Genomic DNA, 15,163 nt, shown 5'->3' with positions numbered 1-15,163 from the left:
TGCAAAACAAAACACAATTCTGAAAACAAAATAACAAAAATTTGGAACGGTTTCCCTCGTAACAGCTGTACACAAAGCTGTGTGGCTGTCATAAATGCTACTTTATCAGGCAGTATTCAGGCATTATAATTTAGATGAGATGAAAATGACATCGAAGGTTTGAGAAACGCCACATTTTTGGTCCGAAGAGACCTATACTTGGATTTGTCATTGTGTTTTCTGACTTGTTATGATGTTTTCAGATTTGTCGTTGTGTTTTCTGAATTATTTTGTTTTTTAGATTCGCATTTGCATTTGTGTTTGTAATTTGTTATTTTGTTTTCAGAATTGTGGTTTGTTTTGCACTTCCCAACCACCGTACAAACCTCATCTGAAAATCTAAAACTTTACTGCTGAAAATAACAAAACAAAACAAAAACCACTATGGATTACTATAACCTGAACAACAAACCCAACCTTCAGTCAGAAAACCCAAAACCTTGCTGCCAAGTTGCTGAAAATAAAATAAAATTAGCTGAAATCAGCTTCAACTAAAAGTAGCTGAAAGTATGGAGAGCTCAATGAACAATACTTCAGTCTCCACTAAAAACACTTTGGAGGAAATAATAATGACTACATGTTTATATTTTGCATGCATTTTTTTCGAATCAACATACAGAATGTGCGTTGACTGTGTTAGTTCTTGTTGGTAGCAAAAATAAAAATGAAACAGACAAAAAGTGCCAGAAGGTATTGTAGTGCAATGGCTATACAATGTTAGAGACAGAGACAAAAAACATATGAAATGTGTGGAGTCTCTGTGGATATTGACCAGTAATGTATGTGTGTGTGTGTGTGTGTGTACGAATGTGTAGCACATAGCATTTTTAAATCAGCCAGCTGAGGAAACAAGCAGACAGCCAGGCTGCCAGTCTCAATTGCCGAGGGCAACAGGGGAAAAATGTCACTCATTGCAACCCTGCCGAACAAGGTACCAAGGGAAACCAAAGCAGGAGTAGGAAAAGGACTGAGGGGATGGAGCGACAGACAGACATGGAGAGAAACATTGGTTGAGAAAGAGAGATAGATGAAGGGATAGGAAGTGAGAGAGAAAGCTGGGAAGCTGGTTATTAGAGAGGGATAGAGATCACATCAGCCTGCAGGGCCGGAGGAGGAGAGGGGTGACAGAAACTCATCCATAAAAGGATGCAGTCAGCAGGGAGACCAGCGGCATAACACTTATTATAGATCCTAATAAATGTACTCCCAATTTACTGGCAGCACAGGTCACGAGAAACTGAAAGAAGAAGGGAGAGAGAGAGAGAAAGGAACAAAAGGCGAAAGTGTGAAAAGACGAAAAAAGAGGACAGACACAGTTGCACTGGGATTCCCTACTCCGCACGGTTTCCTTTGGTGCTTGAGGCCAATATCTGATCTGGGTTCTCAGTCACACAATAAACAGACAGTTTTTCATCCCACCTCACCTTAACGAGACGAGCACAAAATGGGATAATATGAGGGTTTTTCTTACACGACTGACACATTTGGCTCTGTGGACTGTGAAATAAAATCCCTTAAAACCCACTTTTTTACTCTCACTAGTTTAATTTGTCTAGCAACAATCTTCAACCATGTACAGTGCCGTGAAAAGGTTTTTGCCCCCTTCCTGTTTTTTGTTTGTTTTTTGTTTTCATATTTGTCACACTTGAAAGATGCAGATTATCAAACTAATTTTAATATTACACAAAGATAACCTGAGTAAATACAAAATGCAGTTTTGAAATGATGATGTCATTCATTAAGGGAAAAAAGCTGTACAAACTAGAGCCCTGCATTTCAGTCCAGGCCAACGGGCCCCGACTTTTTTTTTTTTTACGCCCCTAGGGCCGGGCTTCAGGCCAATTTTCAGACACAGGCCAGGCCTGTTTTATGCTTCTCCTTATTTTTTTATATTTTAGACATCCATCAATTAGTGATGAAAAAAAATGGTGCGCTGGTGGAAACAACACGAGACTGTGTTGAGCGGCTCAACAGTGTTTATTGTCCCACCAGCAGCAGCATGTATGGTGCGTGCCGTCAGCACAGCTGAACAGTTCTGTGTTCAAACACTCTTTACAGTTCCAGATGATCTATTACTCTTACCTTTATGAGCAAAAATTATGGTGTATCCACTGAAAAAAATGCAAGTGATTGTGCGGGCGCCTCCATGTCCAGCAAAGCGTGCTTTAGCTTCTACTCTTCGCACAAACTATTGGACACAGCACACATTTCTCTAGGTTTAACGTTTAAACATTGTTATATGCTTGAACTGTTTTATATCTATGTATTTTATTTTAGGCAAGTCGTGATGATTTGAGAAGGCTAAATTAATCAAGCATAGGCTATGATCAGCTCACTGTCTGCCGCTACAGCTTAGTAGTTACTTCAAAAAACAAAAACTTATAACGAACATAAAATGCTCCAAAGGTTTTTCTAAATTAACTTATTAAAAAAATGAAACAAAATATAATCACTTTGCCATTACATACAAAACTGAACTATTTTAATAGCTGAAACAGTAGTATAAGCTGTTTTGGGACGGGCTTGGGTCGGACTCGGGCCGGTAATTCTGATAAGCTGTCGGACAAAGGCCGGGTTAGGGCCTGAGCGTCTATTTGAGGCCCGTGCAGGGCTCTATATCTCAATCGGATTTAAGTCCGGACTTTGATTTGGCCACTCCAAAACCTTAATTTTGTTTTTCTTGAGCCATTCAGAGGTGGACTTGCTGGTGTGTTTGGGATCTTTGTCCTGCTGCATAACCCAAGTGCGCTTGAGCTTGAGGTCAATTATGGCAAGTTGTCTGGGTCCTGAAGCTGCAAAGCAGCCCCAGAACATCACACTACCACCACCATGTTTGACTGTTGGTATGATGTTCTTTTTATGAAATGTTGTGTTGATATTACACCCTACGTAACGGGACAAACACCTTCCATAAAGTTACATTTTTGTCGCATCAGTCCACAGAGTATTTGCCCAAAAGACGAGCCTTTGTGTTCTTTTTGGTCAGCAATGGCTTTTGCCTTGGAACTCTCCCATGGATGCCGTTTTTGCCCAGTCTCTTTCTTATTGTTGAATCATGAACACGGACCTTAATTGAGGCAAGTGAGGCCTGCAGTTCTTTAGATGTTGTTCTGGGTTCTTTTATGACCTCCTGGATGAGTTGTCATTGCGCTCTTGGAGTAATTTTGGTAGGCCGGCCACTCTTGGGAAGGTTCACCACTGTTCCAAGTTTTCTTCATTTGTGGATAATGGCTCTGACCATGGTTTGCTGGAGTCCCAAAGCCTTAGAAATGGCTTTATAACCCTTTCCAGACTGATACATGTCAACTATTTTGTTTCTCATCTGTTCTTGAATTTCTTTAGATCGTGGCATGATGCGTTGCTCTTTAAGCATGCTTCACTTTGTCAGACAGGTTCTATTTAAGTGATTTCTTGATTCAACAGGTCTGGCAGTAATCAGGCCTGGGTGTGGCTAGTGAAATTTAACTCAGCTTTCAAAAATAATGTGGTTAATCACAGTTCTTTCATGATTTAACAGGAGGGGGTATTTAATTTTTCACGTAGGGCCAGGTAGGTTTGGACAGCTTTTTTCCCTTTATAAATGAAATCATAATTTAAAAACTGCATTTTTGTTTTTACTCGCATTATCTTTGTGTAATATTAAAATTAGTTTGATGATCTGAATCTTTTAAGTGTGACAAATATGCAAAAAAAAAAAAAAAAACAGGAAGGGAGCAAAAACCTTTTCACAGCACTATATATACATGAACTGTCGTTTTTGAAAGCATTTCATTTGAAACTGTCAGTTTGAAACTGTAATCTTCTCCAGAAATTTAATTTTGCATTGTATTTAATAGCATTCTGTAGTAGAAATTACGATTTCTTTTTTTTTTTGTTGCATAATTTGATAAAAATGCAGCTTAACTGAAATGGAAGCATAGTAAAATTAATTACCTTATTTTTCCACACACCATGTTTCATGATTACGCTGGTACACCGCTGTTTCCAGGGTAAACAGTAGACTAAATTTTGATAAAACTAGTGAGAAATTGTGGGTTGTGATGGAAATGACAGGGTCATAATTTCAGCAAAATTGCTATAATTATTTCTATAATAAATACAATTATTTGTGTTTGTTTCTTTATTTGTTTAGGTTTTTCTAGTTTATGGATAATAATTGATATTTAATATTAAGAAATAACTACATTTTTATGACATAGTGTGTAGTGAAAGAAACATCCATGGATATTATTTCAGAGAAAAAAAAGTCATGAATATCTTGGCATCCAGAAATTCATGCACATACATAAACCCATTCATCATGTACAAACCATCTTTCTTCTCCTCAAGTATAGACTTGGCTTTGGTGTCAGTGACGTCTTTAAAAGAAGCAAGGAAGAGGACCACATCTCCCTTCTCATTCTTGATAGGCACAATATCCAGCAGACACCAGAACACAATACCTGCAGTGGAATTGAGAGAGGTAAAATACATAAACACATACATATACAGACAGTAAGAGACTTTCACAAACAAGACAATGAGCAAACACTCACTGAAGAGCTACTTCTACCTGATTTGACCCTGATGTCACAAAGGCCACTCTGGCTATTTAATAATGTCAACCGATATCTACTTAAGCATTGTTTTTGCAAATTTGCATCAAATTCTGATCCACTTCCTTGCCCTTTTTAATTGGATATACTGTGTGCTTAAATATGTTTCATTATATAAGTAAAATGGGTTGCAACTCACACTGACTTTAAATAGAATTTCTACACTGAATAAAACTAGTTCATTTAGTTGTTACCACAGCAAGCACATTTTTAGCTTACTTGGCAAAACATTACTAATCATTACTAGTCTATTAAAATGTTAAAAAAAACGAAACAAAAAAAGACCAGTACATTCAAAAAGAGCGGCACCATTATGGTATCCAATTCCCATGTAGGTGTGTGCGTGAATGCTTGTTTGTAGCGGTGTGAGTGTATGTGTGCGACAGGGCATTTATATGTGTGTTTAGCTGTGTGTGTGTGTTTCTCGCTCCACCAGTAGCTGTTACTGGAAGCCTCTGGGGGAATTCCGTCTGATTGCTCACAGCTGAAGAAGTCTTTGTCAAATCTCTAATTTCCTCACGAAAAAGCCTCACCATTATGGAGAAGAAAAAGGGGATGAAATAATAACGCTCTCTTGAACAAGTGTGCTGGAGATGTTCCGTTCAATATAGAACAAAGGGGGAGAGGAGAATGAGCAGGAGAGAAAAGGTACAGGGAGGTGTTAAAACGCCACACCATCGTTTGAGAATGTAAGACCTTAGCAAATGAAATACAAATATTTGTAAAATACAATGTAATTTAACATAATAAAATACAATATTATACAATACATACTGTAATGTATTATAATGAGCATGAGGAAAACAAAGTGCTAAAACACCACAGCTTTGATTGAAGATGTACGTGAATATAATATAATACAGACATGCACTGCAGTGGTACCATAATGAATACTATACTTATAAACTATAGTGTGTACATATTACTTAAATGTACTTCATTGGACACCATGGTACCACTATGGTACCCACTCAAAAAACAGTACTATGGTACTTTTTATTTACTAATCCCGTGAAAGGAGAAGAACATTCATTTTGACTCATCTGCAATCTCAAAATTTACCATTTCATAAACAAAATAAAGTGTGGAAGGGAGTGAGATATGCCATATTAAGAAAAATGAATCTTAAAATTTGCATTTGAAGGGTTTACAGTGTGGTGTATGATATACGTTTCAATGTGGTCGTACATTCCACAAATAAACCTGCACACCTGCTGGACTTTAGTTTGTAATCCGACTTTAGAGTCTCTCTGGTGCTTTTGGCCAACCAACTCTAATAAAACCATCTGCTTCTAACAATGGCTAGAGATTTCACGTTGTTAAAGTGTGTTGTAATACCTCCATGTGCTATTACTAGTGATGGATCACACAACTTTCCATGTACTATTAATGTCTCCTTTTAAAGGTAGAACTGCTGCTAATAGTTTTACAAGAATGGCAAAATTCCAAAGATCAATGCAAATGAAACTCAACCTGACACTAAACATTCTGCATTTGTCAAAATGGGTTGTTTTTACATGTACAACAAGCTTTGCAAGCAACACCACCAAGCAAAAAGCATTATATATTTTTCTTCTCACCATTCTTTTTGTAGAACATTATTTCCTCCTTGAGCTCGCTACGTTCCTCAAGTGCAGAGTCCACGTGAAGAATGATGTGCTCGCTAGTCTCCTGCCCATACAGAAATTTGCATGCGCAGCTCTGCTGCATAACCTCGGTTCGGGCAAATCCAGAAAGCTCACAGAATCCATCCGAGCAGTACACGATCGGGAAGCCTTTGGACACTTGTGCATTGGCCAGGATGAAGTTGCTGTCTGTTAGAAATACAAACATCAAGCAAAATATTTTAGCTTACTGGTTATTATTCCTTATTAAATTTTAACCAGATGATCCCATAAGATTTTAGCTTGCCGATTTACCACAGGCCATGTTGGCATAAATATCTTGTTATAGCATAGGGACAATGATGTCCTGTTATGTTCATTAAACCACAGTTTTCTGTTATCTGTTCAGTTACTTTTTTATCTCTTTTACAGTACCTTTAATTCTGAAACAAAATTTGTGAAGTCTAAATCTTTTCAAGCAAACTGAAGTTGATGCAGCTTGGTTGAAGCATCAGAGCATTAACAACTGAACGCTTAAAATTGATGCTTAATATACAAGAATGCTGTAATGCTTCCATCCAGCAATTTCCATACCCAAAAAAGTGCTTTGTAGACTACAAATAATCTAAAATACAGCAGCACAGGCACAGGCACACACACAAGAATTATTTCAATGTTGAAAACAGTTTCTTTGATGAAACATTTTTAGAAAATTTTAAAAAGTTTCGTTTTTGTAATTTTACAATTGAACAGTTGAGTATGTAAACTGTTAGTATAAGTTTGTATAAGTTAGTTTGATTTGTTTTAGTTTTAATGCTTGAACATGCTTTTCTTTTACCTCCTTTAATTCAGTTATGTTTTATGTCTCTAAAGCATTGTCAAAGTCACATGACCTTGCATGATAGGTCTTAGACAGAAAGCTTCAGCTGCTCTTCATGTGAAAGGCTTTGTTTTGATTTCATTACATAACCAATTTCCTGCCTGGATCATTTTTGGTATTCTGACTTGTTTTATTGTTTTACCCCGTCATTGTGTCAAAACAGATTAATAGCATCCATGCATTATAAATGAATACAACAGCGCTGCCTTGTAAACATTTCTCGAAGGACAGCCTTCGCGAGCCTCATCCCTGAATCCCCAGACTAATACGCACGAGCGTTATTAAACACTGCCATTTATGAGAAGCGTTCACGTCGCGAGGAGACAGACATTTGGGGCTGAACAACTTTACTGAGACTTGTTCTGCAAGCATAAGCAAAAGTAAAGTTAGACACTCATTTATAACATCGTACGTGTTGGGGGGGGTCAGACCCAGAGAGATATGAGAAGAGGGACGATGAGAGAGAAATAACAGCAAAAAAAGAACATTTAAACGGCAGGGAAAAGAATGATGCTGAGAGAGACAGAAAGAGAGTGAGAAAGCAAATGAAAAGGTGGAAGAATACAGAGAAGAGAAGGAAAGTAAAGTAAAACTCTTGAATCTTGAAGTAAAGAAAAGATAGAAAAGATTCATTTTAAGTGCTGCTTGGCTGACAAGCACCAGACAATTAGATAGCAGAATGAACTGTGAAACGTTCTTTATCGGCACCAAACAGTCATTGACCAAAAATGGTAATACTCAAGCACTAAATTAATGGGATTTTCTTAAAGGGCACATTCCCTTTAAAGACATTTACTCCACAAAAGAATGAAAATTCTATCATCATTAACTCACCCACATGTCATTCCAAACCTGTATTACTTTTCTTTCTTCTGTGGAGTACAAAATAAGATATTCTGAATAATGTTTTGGTTCCCTTTGTATGGACAAAAAATACAAGTCAATGGGAACTAAAAATGTTTGGTTATCATTATCCTTAAAAATATATTTATTTGTGTTCAGCACAAGACAGAAAGTCATACAGGTTTGGAACCATATTGGTGAGTTAACAATGACAGAATTTTCATTTTTGGGTGAATCCCTTTACGAGTGCATGTCAGGGAGTTGCTGTGCACATGTAACAATAGCAAAGACAAACTCTCCAGTATAAAACTTCAAGTAATCATTCAATATATTAACTGAATATAATTCTCTGAGATCTACAGAATCCCAGAGATTCTCCCTCCATTATTACGAACACTAAATTAAAGCAATATGCTTTTTCTATAACAGATTTCAGTTTTTGCATGCTGAATTAATAGTAGTCCAAATGCATAACATTGTACATTTAATTATTATATTGGCCATAAAATGAAAATATTTATGAGCTTATCAATACTTTTTAATAACAAAATTTCAATAACAGAATTAAACTGTGGATTGTTTTATTGATCAAACCAACAATGTCAAAAAGTGATTTAAAAAAAAGACCCTTCCCCATTTAAATTTTAGCAAAAACATTATAATCAGATACATTTTATAACATCTCTCACTAAAAGTCTTGAAGAAATGTGACTGTAACTCTTATGATGAACACACAACCTAGGCAGATAATGTAAGTCCTATTTAGTCTAATTCATAAGAGTGTGCACAAAACATTGTTATTTTAGTATCAGTGAGCTACCATTATAGTATTATTACAATTTTTAATTCATTTGTCAATTTTAATATTTCCTAATTCACTTCACAATTTCACTTAAAGGTCTAGTATTTTTTATTATTTTTGTTTTTGTTAATATGTCTCTGAGTATATAGCTTTAATTATTTTAGTACGTCAAGTTACATTGAAAATGAGAAATGTTACCTTGGCAACTAGCTCAAAGAAAAAAAAATATTTCAGTTAATATTTATTTTATTTTAGGCAACAATTTTTTTTTATATGATTTTATTATAATAAATTAATATAATAGCCATGGCACAAAACAGAGGAATTTCCTTCTGATATCCTGCCTATTATGTGTACGCCCATCTGATGTGACTTTGATTAAGAACTGTGACAGAATCAATAGAGCAAAAACATACAAAAATAATGACTGAAAACAGTTGCTATGAATATTTTCACAATGACTGACACTGATGCATGCCAAAGTGGCCCTACTAGCCATACTGGTTCTGCAGTCTACAGACGAGCACATCCCAGAAGAGAAATCTATCTATCTTACTGTCCATCTACTCACTCCCAGGTCATAACCTTTTGGCCAGCAACATGACAACAGCTGAAAATACCTTCTTGTTTATTCAAAAGTGAAGCTGAGTGTTTGTGTATATCTAAGCATATTTGGGTTTTATCTAAATATATGCATACAGTGTATATGTTTCCTGTGCAAAATGCATCCTTATAATATCCTCAGACATGTTTTCATGTGTGCACTATCACAGAAAGCATGTACAAGCTAAAAAATACAAAATCATCCTCTCTCATTTCCATACCAGACCTCATGTGGTTTACTCTGTCAGTTTATGTTTAATTGGACAGATTGAATCCAGACTGTAAAAACAGGGTGTGCGTGTGTTTATCCAAGAAACTGCATATCTACTCTGTAAAACATGCAGAAAGATGGAGGGGGAGAAAAGGTGTGAGGCAGGAGATAGAGGGGGAATGTCCACATTTCTCGTCTGCCCCAGATTGTTGTATAAAACACACACACACACTTCCTCCCTCTGTCCCCCTCTTGTGAGTCTATGTCCCAAACAGGAACACCTGAGAGCTATTTAAAGAGGCAGTATGATTAGTGAGGGGAGGAAGAATGCAAGGAAAAGATGAATGAAGAGAACAACTGGTTGAGATAGAGGGAGAGATGTTTGGGGGAGGGAATGGCAGGACAGATGCTGGAACCTTCTATTGCAATTCAGTCTAGCATTTGAAGGCTCTTTTTGCATTAAATAGAGACTCAAGGTGGGCTGAGGATGGTTAGAACGGACACTGGATGTGAGCTTTACATGAATGACGAATACTCTAGTCTATGAGAAACACAATCTGAACATGGTTACTCTAATACTTCTTTTCTTCCTGCAATCAATAATATGCTTTTCCAGCATGCAATTCTACTGTCTCAATGTGCAGTTTCACACTGCATGAAATACTGTACCCTACAATGCAATGTACTAAACTTGACCTTTCGTTGACTCAATACTTTTTTTTGGAAACATTCAAAACATCTTTAACATCAGTAGCTGAAGTTGTAATTTCTGTGTCACTACTGGCACAAAACAGAATAGCAAAAATTATGACTTAAAGGGACATTCCACCCTAAAAATGGAAATTATATCATCATTATTTACTCAACCTCATGTCATGTATGACTGTCTGTCGTCAAACAAAGCACACAAATAAAGAATATTTCAATGGATTTTGTCTGTACAATGAAAGTCATTTTAAATTAGATATTTCAAAGTAGAATAACTGGCTGTAGCATTGTTTTCAGAGATTGTGTGTAATTATGGTAATTGTGTGCTTTAATACAGTTTTTAAAAAATCACTTATAGCACTTCAATTAAAAAAAAAGTAAAAATGACCATTTTAATTTTCCAAAGTCATTACTAGACATATCTCTCTGAATTAAATGTGATGTGATACTGTAAAGCATACAGTATACTGTGCACAGTATAATAAACCGTACACTAGTATTCTAAGTGTAGATCACATGCTTCAAACTCTTAAGGTATAGAGAGCTTATGATTAAGTATGTTTTTAGCTCAGCCTTGATTTTGCTGACTTGAGATCTTGACTGTCTTCTTGTTCTGAATCCTATTTCCTTGAAAGAATGTATTGTATAATGCATCATGTATAACATCTTGCGCTGATATCTGAGAACAGGTTTGAGCACAGATAAAGAAGAAAACATTGAACTTCTTCGCTGATACGACCTAAGTATGTTTTTATGTATAATAGACTCTTGAATCTCAATAAAAACTACTGTTTTAAATACTCAAGGCTAATGAGCTCCACTGGCACGACGGAGCTGACAAGAAACTAAGCGCACTAATTTAAAACCATCTGCATATGGTGCTAAAATCCTTTCAACAATAAACGAAGCAGCATTAGGAAGAGTCTGAAATGGTTCCATCGCATCTAATCATTTCAACCTTTTTATTTCACTAATCTGTTGTGGTTACATAATCTTTTGTCACAGTCTCAACAGGGTCCTTCAAATTTAGTTTCAATTCATGCTTCGTGCCAGAGCACACAAAAGTGTTCTCTGAATGTTAATAAAACAAAGGAAGATGGCAAGGTCTGAAAGTCTAGACTGGCACGATTTCAGAATTCCATTCTCGGAGACTCTGGAACAGTAAGTGAGAGTTCTATCTGTATTCTGGCCTGATCCTTCTAGATAACCCTGCTGAAATTGCAGAATGCATCCTCATGGTGTCCTGTTTCCACCATCCACTAATGTCAACCTGTAATACACAAAGGCAAAAGACCATGTTCTGCTGCTTCATTTCCCTCCATGCTTTCTTTAGCCCTTCCATCTTTTTTTGTTTTCCCTCTTAGGCTTCCAGTCCCTCTCTCTCTTCCCTAATGATGACTGATGAGCTTAGTTTCAGCTCTGTGTGAAGTTCAGTGAACAACAGAAGAACAGCACACTGACATCTCTATCCCAAGTTCAAACAACAGACATACATTGTTCTCCCGGTCTAGAGCCTCAATTTTACCGTCTTTCAGACCTACAGATCTGTTCCCAACTGGAAGCGGTGCAGCAGACATGCCAATTTCCTCATTTTGTGCCTGATACGTGTTGAGTTCGCTGGCAGCGTGATTATGCATTGCATGCAAGAGTGCACTGCTTGAAATACCTCCATTACCTGACTTGGGTGTCTAACCCTGCGCTTCGCAATTTTACCAACGGAAGCATCTACTTGAAGTGTTCTTTTAAAAGGACTCATCCAAAATTACTCTAAATTACTCTTTCACAGTTAACCACACTCTCTCCCTTTCTTTGGGTAACACACAACTGCAAACATACGCAACTGGCACACACACACACTGCTTTACTGTAATTACCCACCATATGCTGTCCTGACAGGTACCTGCATGAAAAGAGTATTTTGAAGTCTTTCGTCTTGATGGAATATTAACACATAACAACAAGCACACACATTAGGATGCTGCAGAGGGAGTTTAATACATGTATAGCTTCTCTTGACAATAACAAGTCAGCAGGCTTTCTTATGTAACTTGAATGTTGCACAAGATTATGAAGTAAAGGGTGTAATTAGTGGTGCTCGCTAAGGAAAGCATCACTTTTCTATTTATCATACTTAAGGTTAGCGATTTTTCAAAACTCTGAACTCAGTTATTACATTTACATTTATATTTAGTTATTTAGCAGACGCTATTATCCAAAGCGGGGCAGTCGTGGCCTAATGGATAGACAGTCGGACTTCGAGTCACGGGTTCGAGTCAGGTCCGGCAGGGATTATAGGTGGGAGAAGTGAATGTCCAGCAATCTCTCCACCTTCAATACCACCATGACTGTGTTGAGACCCTTGAGCAAGGCAACGAACCCCCAAATGTTCTCTGTGTGTGTGTTTGGATGGGTTAAATGCAGAGCACAAATTCCGAGTATGGGTCACCATACTTGGCCATATGTCACTTCCTTTCCTTTCAAAGTGACTTACAAATGAGGACAATGGAAGCAATCAAAATCAACAAAAGAGCAATGATATGCAAGTGCTATAACAAGTGTCAGTTAGCTTAATGCAGTAAGTAGCAAGGTTTTTTTAACTATATAATAAAGAAAACAGATAGAATAGAAAAAGAATAGAGCAAGATAGTGTTACAGGCCTTTTTTGTTTTTGTTACTTGTATAATAATAAAAGAAACAGATAGAATACAAAAAGATTAGAAATGCTAGTGTAAGTGTTTTTTTTTAAAGAGAACAAGCAGTAAATTAATAGAGTGCAAGTTTAAAAGGAAGGAAGTTTTTTTAAGAATGGAATTAGAATAGAGTGCTAGAGTTAGAGGGTCAAATAAAGATTGAAGAGATGTGTTTTAGCCGATTCAAATTATTAAAGGGATAGTTTAATCAAAAAAAGAAGAAAATTCTGTCATCATTTATTCACCCTCATGTCATTCCAAACATGCATGACTTTCTTTCTTTTGAGCAACAAAAGATCTTTTTTGTCCATACAATTAAAGTTAAAGGAATAGTCCACTCTCAGGTCATTCAAGATGTAGATGAGTTTGTCTTTATCCAAACAGACTTGGAGAAATTTAGCATTACACAATCACTTGCTTATCAGTGGATCCTCTGCAGTGAATGGGTGCCGTCAGAATCCAAACAGCTGATAAAATCATCAATCCACATGACTCTAGTCCATCATGTGAAGTGAAAAGTTGTGTGTTTGTAAGAAACAAATCCATCATGGCATTTCAAACGTCATGACTTTTTCATTGGAGAAAGCAGCTTTAGGGATTATGAATTCATATTTTAGTTGGAAGCAATGGTCTTAAGTTAAAACATCTTAAAGATGAATTTGTTTAATACAAACATTCAGCTTTTTACTTCACAAGACCTGATGGACTGGAGTGTTGTGGATTACATGCCAGAATGAGAGCACAAACAGCTGATAAAAAACATCACAACAATTCATATTTTCATGTTTTATCAGCTGTTTGGATGCTCAATCCGATGGCACTCATTTACTTCAGAGAATCCATCGCTGAGCAAGTGATGTAATGCTAAACTTCTCCAAATCTGTTCCAATAAACAAACAAACCCATTGACATCCTGAACACTATGAGGGTGAGTAAATTTACAGCTAATTTTGGGTGAACTATTGCTTTAATGGGGTCCCATGTTGCTTTGGACCATAGTGACTGTGATTAGATTGGTAAAATCTATTGAAACAGTCTTTAAAATATCTGCAAAATACTTCCGATTGTTTAAGAAAGGTCTAACTTATCATTTTCAACAGGCATATGATACAAATGGCAAAAATCCTTTAGACTTACTTTTAAAAAACCAAGCAAACTACTTCTAGAGACGAGAATTACACAGAGACCACGTAGCAACCACCTGGAACATGACAGCAATCACCTTGAATATCTTGAAAACCCTGATAACTTTCCCATTGTGGTGGCCAATTTTGTATGGACTAGCAAAAGATTTTCCTCACAAATGATTTGGCTTTGTACAGCATATACAAAATCAAAACTGGCAACAGCATTTCTGCATTGGCTTGGGTGCGTGCTCTTTCATTTGTGTCTGTGATGTAATCAACACAACATCCATCCACCATTAAAAAAACTAATTCAACCTCTTTGTTAATGCTCTCCACATGTATCATTTTTGGAGAGCCACTGTGGATGTCGCCTAATGGGATGTTCTCTATTATCGCCCCCTGTGTCATTGTTGTCACTTTCCTTCCAATATGACAGGTGCTATTTCCAGCCATTCCTGTGCTATTCTCAGCCATGTTACCTGCGGCAGCCCAAGGTGTGACAGCCGTACAGGTAGTCTCGCCTGAAGGACAAACCATAGTCACATGGGTACACGCCATCACAGTTTGGTAATATATGGACCCAGCAGCCCAGAGGACACCATGTCCCTTGAGAAGGATTCCTGTGGTGGGAGCTCTAGCGCTAAAATAAAACACAGTCTCGGTTCTCATTTCTCAAACCTTAGACCTAGATGGGGGAAAACAAGTTACCTAAATGTAGAATGTGATAAGGCAGGATGGTACATAACAAGTTCTTTCTGTTAGAACATCAAAACAGTTTGGAACAAAGCGATAAAATCTGACAGGCTTTGCTCTGTGAAATCAGTAAACTTTTATTGCACAAAAGAAATCCAGACAGACTCATTTTTATAACCGCACAAATACGCCTTGAGATGAAATACCGCCTGACTGTTCTGTGGTCGACCAATTATATTTGATCGATGCTGGTGTTACCTGGGGCCACGCAAGGGATTTCATCCGGACGTTAAGCGCGTCTTTTTTCGTGCATGATCTGGGCTATTGCTCTGAACTTTAATTAAACAGCTCTCTGATTGTTACTGTTA

General features: G+C 37.0%; 1 protein-coding gene across 1 annotated transcript in view; it reads right to left on the bottom strand.

Annotated features, from left to right (window-relative positions):
- Positions 1–15,163, bottom strand: part of LOC306885800 (voltage-gated delayed rectifier potassium channel KCNH8-like) — a gene marked incomplete at both ends in the record, with an annotated part of 37,694 nt that overhangs the window by 21,419 nt on the left and 1,112 nt on the right. Inside the window, 2 exons of the mRNA XM_079442587.1 lie at positions 4,350–4,481; positions 6,215–6,448. Coding sequence (XP_079298713.1) covers positions 4,350–4,481; positions 6,215–6,448 — 366 coding nt within the window. The remainder of the gene's footprint in view (positions 1–4,349; positions 4,482–6,214; positions 6,449–15,163) is intronic.

The sequence above is a fragment of the Barbus barbus genome, assembly GCF_936440315.1.
Source record: "Barbus barbus genome assembly, chromosome: 19".
Classification (NCBI taxonomy): Eukaryota; Metazoa; Chordata; class Actinopteri; order Cypriniformes; family Cyprinidae; genus Barbus; species Barbus barbus.
The sequence above is the reverse complement of the archived record's forward strand: the minus strand, read 5'-3'. Positions and strand labels throughout refer to the sequence as shown.